A 22,191-nucleotide genomic window follows, 5' to 3' on the forward strand; every position below is an offset into this window, starting at 1 on the left:
TGTGTCAAAATGTTGTGCGCAGTAGCATGTGCTCCAGTCCTCTTCTCTGCCGTGATGTGTTTTCTGTGACCAGTGGGAGGACGTGTAAAAATGCATAGCAACAGACTCTTTCTCTTCTGTCCTCTTTCTCACAAATGCACACTCCCACGAAAACACGCGCGCGCACACACACACACACACACACACACACACACACACACACACACACACACAATGATAACAGCCTCGTGTACCCTCAAGCAAAACATGTAAATGGCTTCACACAAGAGGATTTGTCTCTGTGCGTGAACGGCAATCAAGGGAGCGTGTGCACTGCTAACCCGCCCCACAGAGGTCATGAGCTCTGTCTCCCCTCCAGGTTGCTTTCTGTGACATTGTGCTCTCACTGCGACAACACCTCGCCTGCCATTACACCTGATCACGCCTGTCAAGTGATCTGATGAAATCCCCACCAAGCGAGGAGGCTCATGGGCCCAGGAGCCATCCATTTCCCCCTCAGAAGCGTACGGGCTTGCGCGAGCGATGTTCGAGATCGAGAGATGTTGTTGAAAGCCTGCAATTCTATTTCAGGCCATCCCACACGTAGTGGGAGGGTGGGGGGGCTGAATGTGTCACCCTTTAATTACATCATTTCAGCTCCTTGTGAAATTTTGTACAGCTGGAAGTAAGAGAACCCTATTTTGCATTTCAGGAACACACCTCCAGCAATTAGCGTGTATGTGTGTGTGTGTGTGTGTGTGTGTGTGTGTGTGTGTGTGTGTGTGTGTGTGTGTGTGTGTGTGTGTGTGTGCGTACGCACATATATCACTTATCTGTATTGGCTCCTAGAATCAAATAAATCAATAAATAAATAAGTCCTTCCAGCGACTGATGATAGCATGTGAGTAATTCAGGCGGCCAACTTGTGCGTGTTATGTTCTCAATTATATCGGCGGTATTGTCACCCACTCAGAGCTTTTTTCTGTTCTGCCAGCTGAACCGCAGAACATAATTCCTACCGGGTCAACCCCCTTCAATTAATTTCTTGTTAGTCCTGATCCAAATAAGACGCAGTAAGAATTTAATCCCCACAAAGGAATTATGAGCCGATTGATGCTACATGAGAGCCGTTTGTTGTTGAAATAAAGGGCGACATTTTTCAGGTATTGGTAACGAGTTCAGAAAATGTGCGTTGAGGGAAAGGTGGGTCACTCCCAAGATGAGACAGGATGAGACTCTCCCGGTGACCTTGATAATTTACACAGACATGGGCTGTGCACACACATGATTGGACAACTCCTCTGGGGTGCGCATGAGGATTAAGAAACAAAATGGAGGAATGAAGACTGCTTAAGCGCTTACATTGTAAAACAGAAAATAAGAAATGTTAACCGTTTTTACATCATTACCGTTATAATCATTGTAGCTCCAGCTCTGTACTCACTTGAACCACTGTCACTATATTCCACAGCACCAGACACTTTAAAGAGCTCAAGGACATCTGCATAATTGCACACTTGTACTACTAATATTGCTACTGGTCACTTTAAAATGATTTTCTGCACCGACTGTATAACTGTTGTAGTATTTGTATTCTACCACTGATCACTTTAGCTCAGCTTGATACTTTGGACATTGTCTCACAGTTGACATTGGGTGGTACCATCGCACAACTTACATTATGGAATGTCTTTCCATACTTATTTGTCATGTCCTTGTTTATGATGATACGAGTGCAGTGTGTACATTACTACCAGAGACAAATTCCTTGTGTGTTCTATATACTTGGCCAATAAAGATGATTGTGATTCTGATTAAAGGGCGGCTGGGAGGGCGTGGGGGTTACATGGTGGACACTCTCCTGGCTAGTGCAAGAAGCCAGTGTTTCCCGCCGTCCTTCGACCTTTTATCGTTCAAAGCATATCTGCGGGTGTTAATTTATTTACTCAAGCACGCTGACAGCATGGTGACTGGCTTCGATGTGGCCATTATCATCTTTGGCGGATCACTGTGCAACCTGCAAAGGTCGAAGAAGTGAGTGAAAGGATTGCACATGTGTCTCCAAGCAGTTATTATCATTAATCAAACATAAGTGAGTGCAGGAAGGCAGACGGACTGGCCACGGCCTGACATTTCCGAATGCTGCTAGATCAGAATGGAGGATGGATTTTCGGAGCGCCAACTTTTATAAAATACCCCAAAAATCCTTATAAAGAGCAAAAAAATCCTCATAACATACCAAAGCATTTTATATGTCAAAATAACGGCAGAAAATAACCCACGAAATTTTCAATGATATTTAACTTAGGAGTCCTATACATTTGCATTTACTCAGTGAGTCGTTTTTTTAAACACCCATTCAGGTCCAGTTTATATTTATGTAATATGCAAAACACGTTAATGAAATTATGATTTTCCTATTTTTTGCATTGCCTTGCTGTCCAAACTATGTGCAATGTTAGAGTGGCTTACAATAATTTAACCTTCGGTCGCTACCTCTTTTTGAATGAAAGCTTGGAAAGCTACTGTAATTTGGTCATGATGCTGGTATTTGGAGAGATAAAACTAAGAGGTAATAAACAAATAATAACGGAGATAATATTATTGCTACTTGGAGTAAAATGTGTGAGAACCACTGCTTTATATTTCAAAATATGCTGTGTTGTACAAAACAAGGGATGATAATAAAAAAGGCGAAGGCAGTTTTTCTCCTGTCCTTGAACATATAACACATTTTTTTAAAATAAATAAAGCTCTGAGTTATACTGGTTGTGTAATATTGGACAGCTTAGCAATAGTATTTCATATTGCATTGGGATTTGGATTCACAGTCAGAAACATGAGTAAACAGATGGAATAGGGCAATGAAAACATTCAATTCAATCCAGCATCGCCAACCTTTCGCCAATTTCAGCATAATTTCTCATTTTTCCACCAATCAAACTTTGCCTCCTTTGTTTCGCCATGCACTTGTGTGGCATGGGAATTTCCGGGTAGCATACTGGTGAAGTGTTTGATGTTAAAACAGTTTTGCAACAAGGTCTTCGGGGCAGCTGAATTACTGTTACGGCACAAACATTCAAAGAAATGTGGAGCAAGCAGAAAATAGATAAAGTAAACCTCTTTCTTTACTATGCTTGCAGACATCTATTTTTTTTTATTTTTTTTTTGCAAACGTGCTGCATCAGGAGATTAAATTAATTATCTGCAATGTGACATCATGACTAGATTGTATCAAGACGAGTTGTTTCATGAATAAAGCTGGTGGTTTGAGAGCATGCATACATTCTGAGTGTTGCACAATCCTCACCAGGAGAGAGGTGATTAATTTGCTTGTGTTGGAATGACAATTACACACAGCAGTTGTTTACAATGGAATAATTGCCGAGACGCAGTTTTGGAGATGAGCTGACAACCAATAAACCGTCAAGATTATTTGCATTCTCTGGATCACCAACATTCATTTGGAAAAGTTGGAAAATTAGTGTTCAAGCATAATGTTTTATGTTTTACTGTGAGTTGAATTGGGGGTTTGCGATGCTTGAACTGCTAGAAAGATTTGAAAGTCGCCTCAAGTCACCCTCCTTATTCAATAGAACAGCGGTGCTAGCAACACTAAGCTAGCATTAGCGCTGTGAACAAGCTGACGTTGGCCGAGTGCTCCACTAGTAGCATGACTTATTCGTAACTGTAGTTTGAATATTATTATTTTGTAAATGTACAACAACTAAACTTCTACATCACTTCCGAATCCTTTCAGCGCCTTTTGCCCTGTTGTTGACGCATGTGGGATGGGCATTTTGGGCTTTCTGAAAATGCATAAAAGTCATCGACAACTCATCGGTTACACCAAAATAAATATTACGGTATGTGATTACAGCATATTGCTATTTGCTTCAAACCCTTTGTTGTTGCGTTGAAAAATGTATGACTAAATATGAAATATGGAATAAAAAAAGTCTCAACTTGTATTAAATTTTCTAGAAACCAAGCTAAAAGGACACACTTAAAAAAAAATAATAACCCCCACCAAAAAACAACAATTAAACAACAACGGTCGAAACGAAATAAAAACGAACTCCGATGATTCCTACCCAATCCAACCCCGGTGTCAGCAACATCTTTCTTCAGCCTGGAAGGAGATAAGCCTGGTAAACAGGAAGTCAAATTGGTGCGCGATAGTAATAGATGAGAAGATAGCAAATCAATATTTTTTTCATTCATTGAAACAAGCCCTGCTCTCAGCATGAAGGGTTACGACGAGAGCCTGGGTCAGGTTGTGTGCTTGAGCCGAGAAGCTCTTTAGCTTTTACATAAATAAGAGCTTTTTCCATCCATCTCTTTCTCTCAAGCACGCCCACACAGTGGCTGTCAGAAGCACATGAGGATGGGAGGAGGAAGGGAAAGACGGAGGTGGGTGAAGCATGACACGTGAAAAGGGAAAAGCGTTGCTCTTAACGCTGCATCTGCAGCCCTCTCTCCACTCTCTCTTCACTTTCCTTCTGCACATCCATTATGCCTTCCGATGATTTTTTTCTCTTGCAGAAATTCCAGCTGTAGTTGATCTTCACGTGCAAAGCCTCTTCCCTTCTTCCTTTTATTAAAAAAAAAAAAAAAGAAGATACCTGATTTCCCGCGAAACTAATCTCCCCTCTGGCTAAGAGTTGATGATTAATCGGCGTTAATTTATGTGTAAATGAAGGCTGTGCTGATTGGATCTAACGGGAGACGAAGCAAATCATGATGAAACGAAAGATTAAACGGGGATTTATGATCTGTAAGACATGATACGCCTCGAGCACGTGCATCCTTTATTATATACCACCAATAATGCATGACAAAGACCACAGAAGACACCTTTTTACAAGTCACTCTACGAACATTCTGCCTTGTTAAATCAGTAACGCGTACATGTCTTCACATACCGAGATGATGCACACCAACTGGTTGCTACGGAAACTCGTCTTTTTCTGTCTCTTCCCCAACTGATCCACCATCTCTCCTTTCTCACTGGAGTCCAGTTTAGATGAGCAGTGATCTCCATTCAGCGGTCGAAGCGCAGCTTTAAAATTCAATTATCCTTTTAATTAACGACTATTTCATGCTCAGGTGATTTCCCCCAAATTCCTCATTCTCTATTTTAATCAGATTATTTTGCACTTCTTGGCACACGAGAAAATAATGTTATGATTATAACCATTCAATGACATCACAAAATGAAAATCCATTCGGTTCATTTTTTTTCCAGTTAGGCTTTCTTATAGCGCGTCACCACCAAAGTTTCAACGGACTTCTCAGTAACTCATTCCAAAAGGTTGGCTGTCAAATTAAACATTGAATTGAATTGCACATTGTGTATTTAAAACAACCACGTGACTTTGCTTTCCGCTAGCTTAATGCTAACACGCAATTTACAATGCAATGGATGGGCTAACGACTGGCATGGATGGTCGCACACACATGGTGCATCGACACATGGAGACAAACAATATAACAATACATCATGGGCATATCCTCTTTTTCCCTGCCAAAAACGGCCCAAACTGCTTTACCTTACAGCGTTGCTTGCAGAATTTATGAGACACTTCCTCATTTGTGTTTTCATAACTTTATTATATCACCCACCGCTAGCCAAGTGATGCAGACCAGAAGGAGCTGCAAAAATAATCATGTAAAAAGTGTTGACTTTTGTTTTTATGTTGTATTTAATTATGTTGTTACAACATTTATAAAGCACGTTATTAACCAAAGCTATTTTTCTCGTTTCAAAACACATTCACATTTTTGTTGGGTGTTTTGGTGAGGCTGGAATTCTCAATGGGGAAAGATGTCTCGAGAGACGAGGCTGGTGACGCATGTGATGAGGCTGGTCATGCACGTCCTGTTGATTGGTTCTTTACGTTCTCAATGCAGTGATGAATTAAGACAAATTGGAAGCTCTCGAGACTCAAAACTTTGAAATGCTTCAAAGTATTTTAAATGTAATTGTTCTGAGTGAATACAGCACATAATTCAAACAAACGTCTTCCCAAGGCATAAGGCTCCCACTTTTAATTGTCATGATGAGAAATGTGGTTGAACTGTGAGGCAGAAGTCTCACTTGGCATAAATTAAACTGACAAACGTCTGTGGATCCTAATTTCATATCCTGTTCAATCAGCACTCGCCACAATTACCCCAAAACTGCCTTGACTCTGAATCTACTACCGCTCATTTCTGAAGCATGAACTCATTGAAAAACATGTTCCCTTGAGGAAGCAGCTTGCCCCTGCGTGCTTGCTTCTTGTGACGCTGGGGAAGAAGTGATATGACTAAACCCTTGGCCGGGCCACTTTTACGTCAAAACGTTACACACTCATTGGTAGCCTTCTGTAGTGCCCTTTTGTCACTGTTTAGAAAAGTGGACTACATCAACCCATGTCAAGCGGAAAAAGCATTGACTTGTGAAGTTCACGACTGGTGAAGCACTGACGTTGGAGTCAGGTTCACAAACCTTTCAGCCAAATACAGTGCTTTGGTAGTGGCTTGGCATTAATAACGGGCAAATATAATTTATATACTGTACATATATTTTTAACAATGGCCATTGTGAAGGCGGTTCATTTCAAAATGTTGTTTTTAGGAATGCAGCGATAGACACCGCCGCACTGTATTCCCAAAAATAATGCCGCTTTCCAGATAAATGTGTCACTTGGAAATAACTTGCGTTATGTTGATAAAGTGTAGCAGACAGGAAACTTGGGCAGACAGCTAGCAAGGCTCCAACAAAAAGCAGCTTTACAATACCCAATGTAAATCTTGGCAGCACAATGCGGAATCTTACGATCTGTGTTAATTTGCAGATGTTTTACAAAGTAAAGCAACCGCATCTGTGGAATGTACAGCTCCTTGGTTGATCAAGAACTGTTGCTGATAACACATCCGCTTTCTGAGAACAATTACAACAGAAAACAGTTGTAAGCGAAGGCTAATATGTTTGTTTTGTTCTGCTGAAACAAGCTTAGACAAACTGAGGCAAAATGTCTGTTCGAGGATTGGAAAGTAAACGTGTACAAAAAAAAAAAACAACAACACATTGGACAAGTCACGTTTGAACTGATGTCGAGCTGCCAAACAGGCTTTTTGCTTGCCAGTGTGTCCACTCTCATTGCTCCGCGAAAGAAGAACAGCCTCCGGCTCAAGGTTGCAAACTTGCAATCTTCCCTGGCAAAGAAATAAGCAGCACCCATGTTCCAGGTATAAACAGTTGCCAGCTCGGCCCGGACAGAGGCCGACAGATTGTCTTATTAGTTTAAAAATATCTGCTGTCACATGTGGAAACACTTTGTGTTGAAATATTTTGACGAGATACTTGAATATCTCATGTTCTGTAATATACAGCGCAGCCTTGTAATAAGAGTGACTCATTAAGATAAATTTTAGAATATTTTGGTATCTGGATTTTTTTGTTTTTTATTTTTTAGAGGGGTGCGGGGCTGGATTAATGGCATTTCCATTGTTTCCGGAGGGAAATGATGATTTGAGATCCAATTGTTTTGCGTTAACTCATATTTCATGCTACCGTTGTACTGTATATGACCTGCATTCAGCTGCTCTCAAAAGCAACCACAAAAGAGCAACTTCAGGTTTGGGATTTTGTGAACCACAAATGTCATTTGGCGAGGCTTATTTTTGGCTGTGATGGAAGATGCATTTTCATCGATTGCCCTTCTTTACTCTGCATGCCAGGAGAATGACTTTCATTTTCATATTTCAGTGGACTCTTTGGGGCACAACAACATCAAGGACAAACTGTTACAGCAGTAAAAACAAATCTTCACTTTTTTGGAATGGTCCTCCCACTAATCTTGGAAACTGGTGGAGTGTTTGGCTTTTTTTATGTTGTTCTGCAGGAATAATTGTTACTGTAGGTGTCAATTTAATATTGGTCCATTTTCGGGGCGTGTGCCATATGCTTTGTACTATTGATAAGTTGAATTGGCATATTTTATCACCAAGTTGAAATAATTGTCATTATTATTATATGCATATGTTAGATTCAGTTTGTTTAAAATATACTGTAGTATGTTCGAATATTTCTTTGACTAATTGTTGTGACGTCACGTGACTGGCAACAGTTTGAAGAAGGAGGAGGAGCTGGAGACAAGAGACAGATGAGGCCAGCTCACGCCTGAAGCGATATAGTTTTTTGACCAAACAGTCAAACAAACAAAGAGAACCCAATTTTCTTCTTTAATAAATAGACAATACAAAGAAGTCCTTGTCCTATTGTTTGCGTTCAAGACTCGTCGTTACGCTGGCCTCAAAGGCGTAATGTATTGGTGGAATAGCACCGACAGTTAGGATTGTATGACTGTCCATGTTTTATGTTATGTTTTGTGATATTTTGTTATTTTATATGAACTGTTCTGTTAAGCGGGCGGCTCTGTGGTCCAGTGGTTAGCGTGTCGACCTCACAGTGCAGAGGTACCGGGTTCAATTCTAGCTCCGGCCTCCCTGTGTGGAGTTTGCAAGTTCTCCCCAGGTCTGCGAGGGTTTGGCAGGCTGCATGGCAGGCTGATTAAACACTCTAAACTGTGTGAGTGTGGATGGTTGCTTGTCTCTGTGTGCCCTGCGATTGGCTGGCAAACGGTTTAGGGTGTCCCCCGCCTACTGCCCGAAGACACCTGGGATAGGCACCAGCACGCCCGTGACCCTTGTGAGGATAAAGCGGTTCAAAAAAATGGATGGATGAGGGATGGACGGGATGTATGTTCTTTGTTACATCTGCAGCTGTTGTGAAAGTGCTGTATAAATTAAGATGTATTGTATTGAATTGTTCTGTGGAATCCTGCTAATGTACAAACACACAACCAAAGAACATTACCTCATTGGCTGAGGTCAAGTTGTGTTGTTTTGGTTAAAAATGTATTCTAAATTGTAAGTTATCTTATAACAATATTCTTAATCATTATTACTCTCACCACTTTTTCTGTGATCTCCGTCCACATTTCCCAATCGATTCAAATCATTTAAAATGACCAAGATTCCAAAAATTGGATGGACGGATGCATGTATGTACCGTACATGGATGTACAGTGATACCTCGGTTTTCAAACATAATCCGTTCCAGAAGGCTGTTTGAAAAACGATTTGTTCGAAAATAAATAAAAAATAAATATTGAACACGTCTGTTCACAATGGAACGCTACATGAGGAAGCGTCACTTCCTTGTCTACTTGAGGAACCGTCACCTCCTTGTGTAAGGAAGGCGAGAGGAGTCAAGTGACGCATTCAGTTTATTCGAGAACCGAAATTCGGTCGTCATCCGAGGCATAACAAAATCGAAATGTTTGTTTGAAAACCGATTTGGTTGAGAACAGAGACGCTACATGGACGCTACAGTGTTTGCAGTGTTTGCTTTCAAAACTTAACTTGTAGCAGACGTGTGCACATTTTCAGCATGACGTCTCTGACCCACTGGTGAAAGGACACTTTGATCCTCTCCTCTTTCATCTAGAACCGCTTCAGACAACAAAGTGTATGCAGAAAAGTGGTGAAGATTGCATGACTGTCTGTGTCCTATGTGTTGTGTCGTGTTATTGTTGTTATTTTGACTTCAAAATGGCGCCGCGAGAGTGGCTGCCTTTCCAGTAGCTCCTATATTTTGTTGTTCTACTTCTTCCTTTCTTAACTTTGCTGCTGTGAATCTGGAATTTCTCCATGGCGAGACTAATAAAGGTTTTCTTATCTTATCTGTCTATCATTCATATATATATATATATATATATATATATATATATATATATATATATATATATGATATATATATCATCATATATATATGATATATGATATATATATATATCATATTACATCATATTGCACCTCATTTTATTAAAAGGTCTCATAACATAAAATGTCTTGCCAGCGCCATCTTCTCTCTTTGTTTGCCAGACCGCATCGGTGCGGGCAATCTCCATCTATCCGTTAAATATAAAAAATGCAAAAGGCTCCTCCATGTTAGTGGGCATCTGCAGAATTGGCAGCGCAACTTGGCTCGCTCCACAAACATTTTGGTGCATTTAATGTTTGCCACTAAATCTGTGCGGTCCACATGGTACCTTGTAAACAGAGAAGATAAACACTCAAGCGCTGCCATATCCTCATCACTCTTTTTTTCATATTTTTGGCTCCCTTTTTGTGGGCGGGTCAGTAGCAGGTGTACCAGCCTCCCCTGAAGCAACGTGTGCAACGGAGCATGTTGTGACAGCCATGTCTCTGGAGATGGAGAAGACCATCACCAAGTTGATGTATGACTTCCAGAGGAACTCCACCTCTGATGATGACTCCGGATGCGCTCTGGAGGAATACGTCTGGGTTCCACCCGGCCTCAGTCCGGAGCAGGTAAACGCCCAATTTTCTCCTTATTCATCTTCAACTCACAAGAGATTTTCGTCTCATATGTGACACCGCAGTGCCGCCACTCTTTCACGCTCCATTAGCTAATGTTGTTTCTGTGCTGGAGCCAGACTGCAACGAATTGAACTCAATCAGGAAGAAGAATTAAATTATTTGGGTGATCAGTGGCATTTTCCCAATAACACTGAGATGGTTAATTCACTGATTCCCTTCACGGTGTGTTAGGAGTCTTTGGCTTGCACTTGGTTAGGGTGATTGGGGTGGGGAGGGGTCAAACAAATCACCGCAACTAATCCGGCAGGCTTCTCCTGGAAGAATAATTGTGAAGACATTTTTTTCTGAGGCAACATTAAGGCCAACACTGTGTCGGAATTCAGTTCACATTCCGGCAGAGTGACAAGCATGACCAAATGTTAAAAAGCAACCCCATACTGATTGACTGATTCCAGTGTTTGAAAAGAGTCTGTGATGTAGTGAACAAATGTCGCCTGCATCACTCGACCGAAAAAGCAATTTCCTCCAGAAGCAACTGTGCAATTTGTCTGGAAATACGACAGAAACGTATCATTCCAGAAATGAATTGATGATTCCTACTTTCAGTGGGATTCAAAACTTGCCTTTCAAAGTGAAACCCAAAGGAATGGAAGTCATTTACATCAATGGGTGTATGGATGAATTTAATTGAAATGTGTGTTAATGTGTTTGGGTGCCACAATGGGCTCATTTGCAGTTAAGTTCCTTTTAATTGTATGCATGACTAAGCTCATTTCATCGATGGCAGAGGAAGACGAAACCGTACGTGTTGCTTTCATCAGTGGTGACATCCGATAAACAGTTTTTCTTTAACTGTGGGGGGCATCATAAAAAAAATATGAAAGCAAGTTGTGCATCCAGTCAGTCCCATTGCCTGCATCAGCCATTATGATAGAATGTGGGTAAAGGCTGAAGCATCTTTCAACCAGCAAGAGAAATCGGCAGTCTTACGTGTGTAGCAATGAAGTGATTTCCAAACCAGCCAAACGGATAATCGACTCAATTTGTTGATCAATTTTTCAACTGACCATTAGTAATGCAAATCAAATCAGAGTCATTTCTAGTGTTGCAATACAGTTTCCATTGAATCGCTCGCTGTATTATATTTTGAAAATCATCCCGCTGCCTGCGTAGGTGTACTCCGGGCACTCCGATTTCCTCCCACATCCCAAAAGCATGCATGGCAGGTCAATGGAACGTTCTAAAGTGTACCGAAGTGTGAGTGTGAGCGCGGATGGTTGTTTGTCTAAGTGTGCCATGCGATTGGCTGGCAACCAGTTCAGGGCGGGTACCGCGCCTACTGCCTGAAGACAGCTGGGATAGGCTCCAGCACCCCCCGCGACCCTCGTGAGGATAACCTGATTAGAAAATGGATGAATGTTTTGTCTGCAACAGGTGCATCAGTATTACAACTCCTTACCCGAAGAGAAGGTCCCTTACATCAACAGCCCCGGGGAGAAATACCGCATCAAACAATTGCTGCATCAGTTACCACCACACGACAATGAGGTAAAGCATTTGCAAGCCGAACAAGAAAATCCTTTGTGCTGTTCGACGAGATTGACATGATGTCGTGTAGTCTAGCCAGCTTTAAGATGCATGCGGGAGCCGCATATTTGGGACTGGTGATAAACTGTGTTGTCCAGGTGCGTTACTGCAACTCATTGGATGAGGAAGAGAAACGAGAACTGAAGCTGTTCAGCAACCAACGCAAGAAGGACAACCTGGGCAGAGGCAACGTCCGTCCTTTCCCCTTAACCATTAATGGGGCCATCTGTGATAAGGTAGGAAGAAAGGAAAAGGCTTCATATAACGAGGATGTCGTCCCAGCTACAGTTTATCTTTAAGGAAAAACGTACAGCTGCACCTTAAGATACAAGTGACTCAGTTTACAAGTTGTTCAATATTGAGCCGTCGTTTGGCTCATTTTTTGTTCAAACTTGCGAATGCAAATTTAAGTGTGTGGTAACAAACTCTTCATAAGAAGCAGCATTTTGGCAATGAGAGAACAATTCATGAAAGTAAAAAAAACCAGGCTTCAATATGATTATTTAGGCTCCCGGTTGAATATCACTGGCAAAGAAAAAAGGGGACAAAAAAATGAGAATGACACCTTGTGTGGTTAATACAACCTCATCCAAGTGAGCTTTGCCTTTCAGGGCCCTTGGTTATGTTAACACTCAATAGTATCAATTCAGAGGGACAAACAAACCTTTATACACTCGTAAACAGCCAATATTACGGTACTCACTGGCATACATTCTTTATCATCTTCCTGCAAGGAAAAACTAATATTGATGCTGATGAGCTGAGAGAAGGTGCGCCGTGATTAAAGACTATTCGCCCATCCCTAATGAGAGTAATAAAGAGCATAAACTCTTGTCAAGCATTCAATTCTTAGTTCCTCCTTGCTTTTTTCAATGAAATTTGCTTTCCCCTGTCCTGCCTCCCAGTGCGGTGGTCAAATACAGGGAGGCGACATCGTGGTGTTTGCCGCCAGGGCGGGACACGGAAAATGGTGGCACCCAAATTGCTTCGTGTGCTGCATGTGCGAGGAAATGCTGGTGGACCTCATCTACTTCTACCAGGATGGCAAGCTCTACTGTGGCCGGCACCACGCCGAGAGACTGAAGCCCCGCTGCTGTGCCTGTGATGAGGTGCGCCTCTCTGTGCCTGCTGCCCTACACTGTTGAAAAAGGCTGAATGCTCGCAAGCTCCGATATTTGAAACTGGTTGGAATTAGTCTGGTGTGAAAAGATGGCTCAGTGTTCTTGCCATGTCTCAGAAAATCTGCTTGCACTTTGATGCACCGTATGTGAGCCAAGCAAGCAAGTCACGACGGCAAACTGATCATAGCACTTTTCACTAATTAAAGTCTTGTAATAATTATGAGACTACTTTTATAAAGAGGGCAGGATGAATGGTTAGCACATTGGCCTTACAGCTTTACAGTTGCGGTTTGGAATCTTGGTACCAGCCTTTCTGTGTGGAGTATGCGTCTTGTCCACACACTGTAAAAAACATAAATTGTATTTTTGACACCTGAAACAGTAATGATTAAAGTTGGAAAATCTTGAAATGATCAATTATTGACATTTCTGGACACAATAAAGCAAGCGCGTTGTTTTTACTTGTATCTACCCCAGAGAACCGCATTATCGACACCCCTGATCGAAATGAACAGGTGTGAATCAGAGTGCGAATGCTTCTTTGTTAATATGTGGAGTTCCAATGACAGAGGATATTATTTTGTGAATTCAGTCAAATTAGTTTGTTTGTTTTTTTTTTAATCATCAATGATGATTCCTTGTTCCAGGTTCAAGCTAATGATTTTTATTGGGGGAGATCATGGTTGGTTTATTCACAAAACTAGTAAATTCCAAGAACATCCATTTTCTTCCAAAAACAGACTACTCCAACATGTTCACATATGTATAAAATTACTATAATGGTTGATATTATGGTGTGTGAATAAAATTAAGAGTAATTGAGTGTCTACAATTAAAGCCTTTCAAACTTAAATATAACCCTTTACCCTAACCCTCCAAAGTGACGCACCGCATTGATTGCACAGTTCACTTTATTGTGACTGTTCTCCTCAAGATCCTGTCGACCGACTTGATTGCGGCCAACAATCATCAGACCTGATCACCTTGGGCCTTTTCACACACAGCAACACACACCTTGGTAAACGGTTATCTAGTACCTGGGCGCGAGGACGGAATGCCTGGTGTCCCTATTTGATGCGCCACATGTGCAGCGGGTTGCCTGGCAACCTGGTCAACTCTCAATTTGCACCGTCTCCTAAGCTTTCCGCACTGAGGAGGGTATATTCAGATTAAAATGCTTGTGTTGGATTTATGAAAAAGGTGAATGCAAAAACAACACGGCAAAGTAGACCGTGGATGAGACACGCATACGTCACTGCCGATGACTTCCATATTCACGAGGCAAGTTAATTGTGTGCTACAGTTTCAAAATGGATCTCTGTGAATTCATGTCTCATGAAAACTCCGCGATCCGGAAATCACAGCGGTCAAGCCAGCCTCAAAAAGTCAAAGTCAAGTCAGTTGCCCCTAATTTCTTTCATACTTCATTACGGTAATAAATCACTGATGACCAGCGAAAGATACCTTGAAAGCATGGCACGAGTCTGACCTGAACGTCAATGCTTCTAGTCAGGAATAATTACCGGTATATTAAATAAGCTCTCTGTGATAATGCCACCAGTCCACTCCTGAGAGAAAGCAGAATGGTTCATTTGAATCTTGAGATGCATTAAAAAAATCATGTTTATTTGAAATAAGCATATATGATTGCAAGTACACTTTATTTCAAACAATATATCCAAAATAATCCAGTTGATCAGTCTTGGATTTCACTAGATCACTGTAGTTCTTCACCAAAAGAGGTCGCATCCAAATCCGGTGCTGCATGTCAAAATAAAAGTGCCCAGATATCAACATAGTTGACTGTCAATGCCGCTGATTTATGAATGAATGAATTAGTACAAATCATCCTTTCGGTATCATAATAGCAGACCAGTCTCTCCCCCAAAAGAGGTCTCTCAAATCTGATGTGTGCCAACGGGAGAATATGCTGCGAACTGAGCAAGAAGCCTACCTGTTACTTCCTTATCGGCAGCTACGCAAGCAACCTCAGAATATGGTCAACGAACACCCAAGAAAACCAAATACAATATCACCAATCAGCTCTCTTGGACTGTTTCACCAAATTATCATATTTTAAGATCACTTTCAAGCACAAGCAGAGCTGAGTATAGGATGTATGTGCTTGTGATTGGCTTCAGTAGAGATGACGGGGCATGTGGTATCATGCATACGGGCAGTCTTGTGGTACAGAAAATGGACGGATTAATTAAATGAAAAAAATATCATGAAATTCAGCGGCCAGATATCATGGCTGAAAAAATGTATTCCACCTCAATTGGAGTGGGGGAAAAATATGTTTCTCTTGGGTTCCAAATGACCTTTGAAATGAAATTAATGTTTTTGTCTATGCAGATCATCTTTGCTGATGAGTGCACAGAGGCGGAGGGCAGACACTGGCACATGAAGCACTTCTGCTGCTACGAGTGCGAGACCACCCTCGGTGGCCAGCGCTACATCATGAAGGATGGACGGCCACACTGCTGCAACTGCTTCGAGTCCCTCTTTGCAGAGTACTGTGATGCATGTGGAGAACATATAGGTATGCAATGCGTGATTCGTTTGATTGAAATGACGTGACCTTGTCGCAAGACATGATCATTTATTTCGTTCACTCACACCTGAGAAAACCTCTCAAAGACATTCAAGAGAGTGATTGAAATGACGTGACCTTGTCGCAAGACATGATCATTTATTTCGTTCACTCACACCTGAGAAAACCTCTCAAAGACATTCAAGAGAGAGTACTTTGTAAGCACTGGCCTGCTCTGCCACAGCTGTGGTGAGGCCGAGCCAGCGCAACGAGACGTAGATGCCTATTAAGTGTGAGCCCATCTTGTATCCAGATGGGATCTGTAAATAAGCATGACTTGCTTGATTGAGATCAGCAGCAAGGCTGGAGACATGTATTTGTCGCTGAGAGACAACGTGATTTCTTTGGAAAGAGTAAAACGAAAAAGAACAAAAAAGAAACATCTTCAGATTGATCTGAATAGTGCCTTCTTTGTCACGGTGCGAGAGGTGGTGGTGGACCCCAAAACGCAGGCAGAGAGGAGGAGCAGGGTTAACTTGAAGAAGTGTATTAATAAAACACATTCATCTTCTGTACCGCTTGATCCTCACTAGGGTCGCGGGGGGTGCTGGAGCCCATCCCAGCCGTCTCCGGGCAGTAGGCGGCGGACACCCTGAATCGGTTGCCAGCCAATCGCAGGGCACACATAGACGAACAACCATCCGCACTCACACTCACACCTAGGGACAATTTAGAGCGTTCAATCAGCCTGCCACGCATGTTTTTGGAATGTGGGAGGAAACCGGAGCACCCGGAGAAAACCCACGCAGGCCCGGAGAACATGCAAACTCCACACAGGGAGGCCGGAGCTGGAATCGAACCCGGTACCTCTGCACTGTGAAGCCGACGTGCTAACCACTGGACTACCGGGCCTATTAATAAAACACAGAAAACTAAATCCAAAACAAAGTCCTAAGAACGAAACGAATCCAAAGTAGCAAAAAAAACCCATGAATGAAGCAAAACAACTATCTATAACAGAAACATGACCAAAAACACGACCTTCATTCATTCATTCATCTTCCGAGCCGCTCGATCCTCACTAGGGTTGCGGGGGGTGCTGGAGCCTATCCCAGCTGTCCTCGGGCAGCAGGCGGGGGGACTCCCTGAATTGGTTGCCAGCCAATCGCAGGGCACACAGAAACGAACAACCATTCGCACTCACACTCAGGGACAATTTAGAGTGTTCAATCAGCCTGCCACGCATGTTTTTGGAATGTGGGAGGAAACCGGAGCACCCGGAGAAAACCCACGCAAGCCCGGGGAGAAGATGCAAACTCCACACAGGGAGGCCGGAGGTGGAATCGAACCCGGTACCTCTGCACTGTGAAGCCCACGTGCTAACCACTGGACTACCGGGCCTATTAATAAAACACAGAAAACTAAATCCAAAACAAAGTCCTAAGAACGAAACGAATCCAAAGTAGCAAAAAAAACCCATGAATGAAGCAAAACAACTATCTATAACAGAAACATGACCAAAAACACGACCTTCATTCATTCATTCATCTTCCGAGCCGCTCGATCCTCACTAGGGTTGCGGGGGGTGCTGGAGCCTATCCCAGCTGTCCTCGGGCAGCAGGCGGGGGGACTCCCTGAATTGGTTGCCAGCCAATCGCAGGGCACACAGAAACGAACAACCATTCGCACTCACACTCAGGGACAATTTAGAGTGTTCAATCAGCCTGCCACGCATGTTTTTGGAATGTGGGAGGAAACCGGAGCACCCGGAGAAAACCCACGCAAGCCCGGGGAGAAGATGCAAACTCCACACAGGGAGGCCGGAGGTGGAATCGAACCCGGTACCTCTGCACTGTGAAGCCCACGTGCTAACCACTGGACTACCGGGCCTATTAATAAAACACAGAAAACTAAATCCAAAACAAAGTCCTAAGAACGAAACGAATCCAAAGTAGCAAAAAAAACCCATGAATGAAGCAAAACAACTATCTATAACAGAAACATGACCAAAAACACGACCTTCATTCATTCATTCATCTTCCGAGCCGCTCGATCCTCACTAGGGTTGCGGGGGGTGCTGGAGCCTATCCCAGCTGTCCTCGGGCAGCAGGCGGGGGGACTCCCTGAATTGGTTGCCAGCCAATCGCAGGGCACACAGAAACGAACAACCATTCGCACTCACACTCAGGGACAATTTAGAGTGTTCAATCAGCCTGCCACGCATGTTTTTGGAATGTGGGAGGAAACCGGAGCACCCGGAGAAAACCCACGCAAGCCCGGGGAGAAGATGCAAACTCCACACAGGGAGGCCGGAGGTGGAATCGAACCCGGTACCTCTGCACTGTGAAGCCCACGTGCTAACCACTGGACTACCGGGCCTATTAATAAAACACAGAAAACTAAATCCAAAACAAAGTCCTAAGAACGAAACGAATCCAAAGTAGCAAAAAAAACCATGAATGAAGCAAAACAACTATCTATAACAGAAACATGACCAAAAACACGACCTAAACATGACAAACATACATAACAGCAACAAAGAAACAAACAATGACCCGACACCGAGTGGTCGTGCTGGGAGTCCTTTTAAAGCAATAATTTCATAACGACCAACAGGTGGGCAGCTGCAGGGAGAGCCCTACAGTGCCACCTGTTGGTCACAAACAGAATCATGACAATTATCATCTATATGAATCCGTGCCGTCAGCATAACTTTCATTCAAAAGATAATGAAACTCAACTTCTGTGTGTTTTTACTTGAAGGCATTGATCAAGGCCAGATGGCATACGATGGGCAGCACTGGCACGCAACCGAAGAATGTTTTTGTTGTGCTCACTGCAAGCGTTCTCTGCTCGGCCGTCCTTTCTTGCCAAAGCAGGGACAGATCTTCTGCTCACGGTCCTGCAGTGCTGGACAGGTAATAACAGTCATTTATTTAAGTGAGAATAATTCAAACTAGTGCAGTGTTTCCCAACCTTTATACTGTTGATTATCTCTCACGGCATACAAATTTAGGGAACAATGCTCTGGTGAGTCGGATTTATGCCAACTGTTTTGTTGTTTGAATCAGGATCCGGATGAGTCCGATTCATCAGACTCCGCTTTCCAGAGCGCCCGATCTCGCGAGTCTCGCCACAGCACCAAGATCGGTCAAAAGGAGCGCGGGAATGCCGAGCAGGAACGAAGGAACGCGGAGGCCCGCCATTCAGCTCCTCCCCCGATGCCCGACCGTCTGTCTGCTGAAATTGATCCATTGACTGTTCAGATGGACCGTCTGAGTGTATCAGCCAGCCAGACCCCGAGTAGGACACCTACCCGCACTCCCAGTCGCACTCCGAGCCGCACTCCAAGTCGCGCTCCAAGCCTTAACCAGGTGTGGATGAGCCGGGATGACCCTTATGTCCCTGCTGCCTTTGAGGGTTCCCAGCAAGACTCATCTCCCACCCCAACATCTGTTCATTTTTTAGGTCAGTGTAATGCCAGGCAGGGCTACAATCCCAACTCAAATGTTCACCCACCAGCCCAGAGTCCCGTCAACCCCGGAAAGAGGCCAGATTCCTGGGGGAAAGAACAAGGCAATGCAAAGAGGACACCTATGGCTGCCCTAAGGGGTCACTCTTTTAATGAGAACTGGATCCACCATAGCCAGGATGAGTTCAGGCCGAACAAGCTTCGCACCCAAATGAGTTTCAATGAGATGTCAAGCCCGAACCAAGCATTTTCTGACAAGAGGAGCATTAGCCTTCACGGGTTCCAGAGAGATGGAAGGCCCCCACTCACCAGAAGGAAGCACTTTAATGCCATGAGCTTCAATGAGCCACTGACTCCATTGGAACAGACACCTCATGGCTCCGTGGACTCCCTCACTGTGTCCAATGCTACAGGTAAAGAGTTTGCGCGGGCGGCGTGCACATTCTGCCCTAATTGTGAATGGGATGCAAATGTGAAATGTGCTTTCTAATTTTCACAGGCAATTCTCTGGACGGGGTCGGCAAGCGTCAGGAGAATTTGTCCAGGTTCTCCATGCCTGACCTGAGCAAGGATTCAGGTGTAAATGTGTCTGAAAAGAGCAACATGGGAACGCTCAGCTCCTCAGTTCAGTTCCACAGCACGGAGTCTCTGTCCTCATCTCGTCCCTTGAACAACATGTACACACCGCACAGAGCTGGCTACCCACTGCAGTACTGGGATGGGCCACAGCCCCTGGGTTTTGATAGTAAAGGTCGCGTGGGGTTGATTGGCAGCAGTGGCAACTTGCGAATGGCTCCCATGAGCGACCGAATGCCCCGTCGACTCATAAACGGGCCGGAACTTGCGTCCCAGAATCAACAACCTCAACCGAGACGTCGCAAACACCATCGGGGTCAGCACCGCAGCACCCGCCACCACAAACGCTCCCGCCGTTCTCGCTCCGACAACGCTTTGCACCTGGTGGCCGACCGACCTACTCAAACGGTGGAGCTGCCGTACCACCGCGTCCAGGAAGATTACGATCGTTTCCCTTCTGGTCACGCAGCTCGGGAGCTGTTTGGGCAAGAGCCGAGCGGGTGCCGACCACAACCCCACCGGCCGTGTCCCCGCACCACTTCTGATCTCACCCTACAAAATGCTGGCTGGCAACCTGTTGGTCTGGGTGGGCCATGCTGGGGCGATGGCTACATGGAAGCCGCTGACGCGTGGTGCTCCAGCTGCTCCTCTTCCTCTGAATCGGAGGAAAACGAGGGCTACTTCATGGGTGAACCGATCCCTCGCCCCGTACAGCTGTGCTACATCAACAACGAGGAGCTACGCCATCGATACAGCCCCTCCGGAATGGGAGGCCATCACGGACCTCTGCACGGACCCATTCATGGCCAGCTGCATGCCCGCCAGCGGAGGAAGAGCAAAAACTGCATCATTTCATAAATTTAGACAAAAATCATGGTGAGGGCATAAGTAGGGATGTGAACGTTCAAGAGAGACAGGTGAGGAGACAATAAAAGCAACAGAGAGTGGGTAGCTAAGTGTGAGATAGTGACAGATAATAGTGTGCGTGTAGGGGCGGATGTAAAGAGACATTAGGCCTATTTTTCATGCTGTGAGCTTACACAACTCGGGTAGTGTTTGTGCACACCTACGCAGAATGATCTAACTACAAGAGGAAGCTCAGTTTTCTTACACAACAGATAACAGAAGGAATGTTTACAATGTTGGACGCCAACAGTAGCGAGAAGAAGCACTGCTTAATTTGACTGCTTAATATGAATGTGGTCAAGGTAAATACGACTTTGTGTGAGTGTCTGTGCGTGTGTCCATGTTCTGGGGAGATTGACCAAACCGCTTTACAGGTAAATAAGACACTGGAGTGATGACGCCATTCAGAGGTCTAAACAAAGGCTTTGGCATTAAATGTATCCATGTGGACACTGCGGAAGTTGTGTCGGGCTAGTGAAGGCTACGTGCTGGATCCCAGACGGCGTCATGGTTTTCCCCTCAGTGGAATCCAAATGACGCTGGAATGGAGTGTCAGCTCGCTAGCCCGGTTAGCACCTTGTACAAATAGTCTATTGAACCTTGTGCTCTGCATAGCCAACTCTCCATGCTTTACCGAGGACGGGGCGCTCACTGGGTGGCCTCTGCTCCTTGACCATTCAGGCACAGTAACGTCAGGTATGGTCCCGTTTTCTCTTCTGCAACATGCTTTGTTTTTTCGAGAGTAACTTATAGACGCGTACGAATAAAGATAATAACCCTTATAATAAAGAAGTAAGAACAAATAATGCAAATAATCATCTTATGGAAATTAAAAAGAATACCTATTAAATGTTTATATAGTAATACACACATTAACAAAATGGATATAGTGATGTAAATGCTCTGTACATATGGTCTTAAATATCTCTATATTTTGTAACTCACCAATCATTATTTGTATGATATCATGTAGAGATAGGGATATTTGCATGTCATTTTATTGTTGTCGCATACTTAAAATAAAGTCTACTTCTATGAACAACCAATCAGGTATATTTCTGACTGATCTTTGTGTGCGACTCCCCTCGGGCCTTACGTGGCAAATTCCATGCTCAAATCCCTTGTGAAAAGAAAAAAAGTTGAAGACGCTGACTGGTCACAACTTGCTCTTCTCCTCCATTAAAATCAAAAGGGTTTTATGATCACATGATATCATTGAATTGTGTCCCGAATGTCAGACTCGGTTCCTGAACCCAACACACACATTTTAGGATATTTTGTTTTAGACCGCTGTTGGTTTACTGGCACAAATCATGAATGTCGGACTCCATTTTTTTTCTCCTGAGATTTTGCTTACCGTTACTTGCACAGCTACAAAAAAGGGATAAAATAATAATAAAAAAATAGAAACAGCTCCCAGCATGATTCTGTGCAATTTCACACCACTGGAAAATACAGCTCCAATAATAAACATACGGAATATCTCCCTGACAGTGCCAATTAAAATTGAGCTTCATCTCAAAGAAGGATGAATGTGCTTGGACACAATTAGCAACTAAAAGTAGGTGCGATTGTGGTCGGGCTTCAGCACTTTTAGTTCACGTTACGTACAAACATTATTG

The 22,191-nt window shown here is 43.6% G+C and overlaps 1 protein-coding gene across 4 annotated transcripts in view; it reads left to right on the plus strand.

Annotated features, from left to right (window-relative positions):
* The window catches only part of LOC127595764 (prickle-like protein 2), a 33,647-nt gene extending 12,032 nt beyond the window's left edge, over positions 1 to 21,615 (plus strand). Inside the window, exons 2-10 of one of the 4 annotated variants that reach the window (XM_052057524.1) lie at positions 4,332 to 4,392; positions 10,175 to 10,365; positions 11,809 to 11,922; positions 12,060 to 12,197; positions 12,867 to 13,070; positions 15,438 to 15,624; positions 18,379 to 18,533; positions 18,687 to 19,500; positions 19,587 to 21,615. In XM_052057524.1, the coding sequence (XP_051913484.1) occupies positions 10,234 to 10,365; positions 11,809 to 11,922; positions 12,060 to 12,197; positions 12,867 to 13,070; positions 15,438 to 15,624; positions 18,379 to 18,533; positions 18,687 to 19,500; positions 19,587 to 20,521 (2,679 nt within the window). In that variant the 5' untranslated portion in view covers positions 4,332 to 4,392; positions 10,175 to 10,233 and the 3' untranslated portion in view covers positions 20,522 to 21,615. The remainder of the gene's footprint in view (positions 1 to 4,331; positions 4,393 to 10,174; positions 10,366 to 11,808; positions 11,923 to 12,059; positions 12,198 to 12,866; positions 13,071 to 15,437; positions 15,625 to 18,378; positions 18,534 to 18,686; positions 19,501 to 19,586) is intronic. The other 3 variants (XM_052057523.1, XM_052057522.1, XM_052057521.1) reach the window with 3 other exon arrangements.
* The last annotated feature ends 576 nt before the right edge of the window (positions 21,616 to 22,191 follow it).

Source organism: Hippocampus zosterae, chromosome 2 (assembly GCF_025434085.1).
Source record: "Hippocampus zosterae strain Florida chromosome 2, ASM2543408v3, whole genome shotgun sequence".
Lineage (NCBI taxonomy): Eukaryota > Metazoa > Chordata > Actinopteri > Syngnathiformes > Syngnathidae > Hippocampus > Hippocampus zosterae.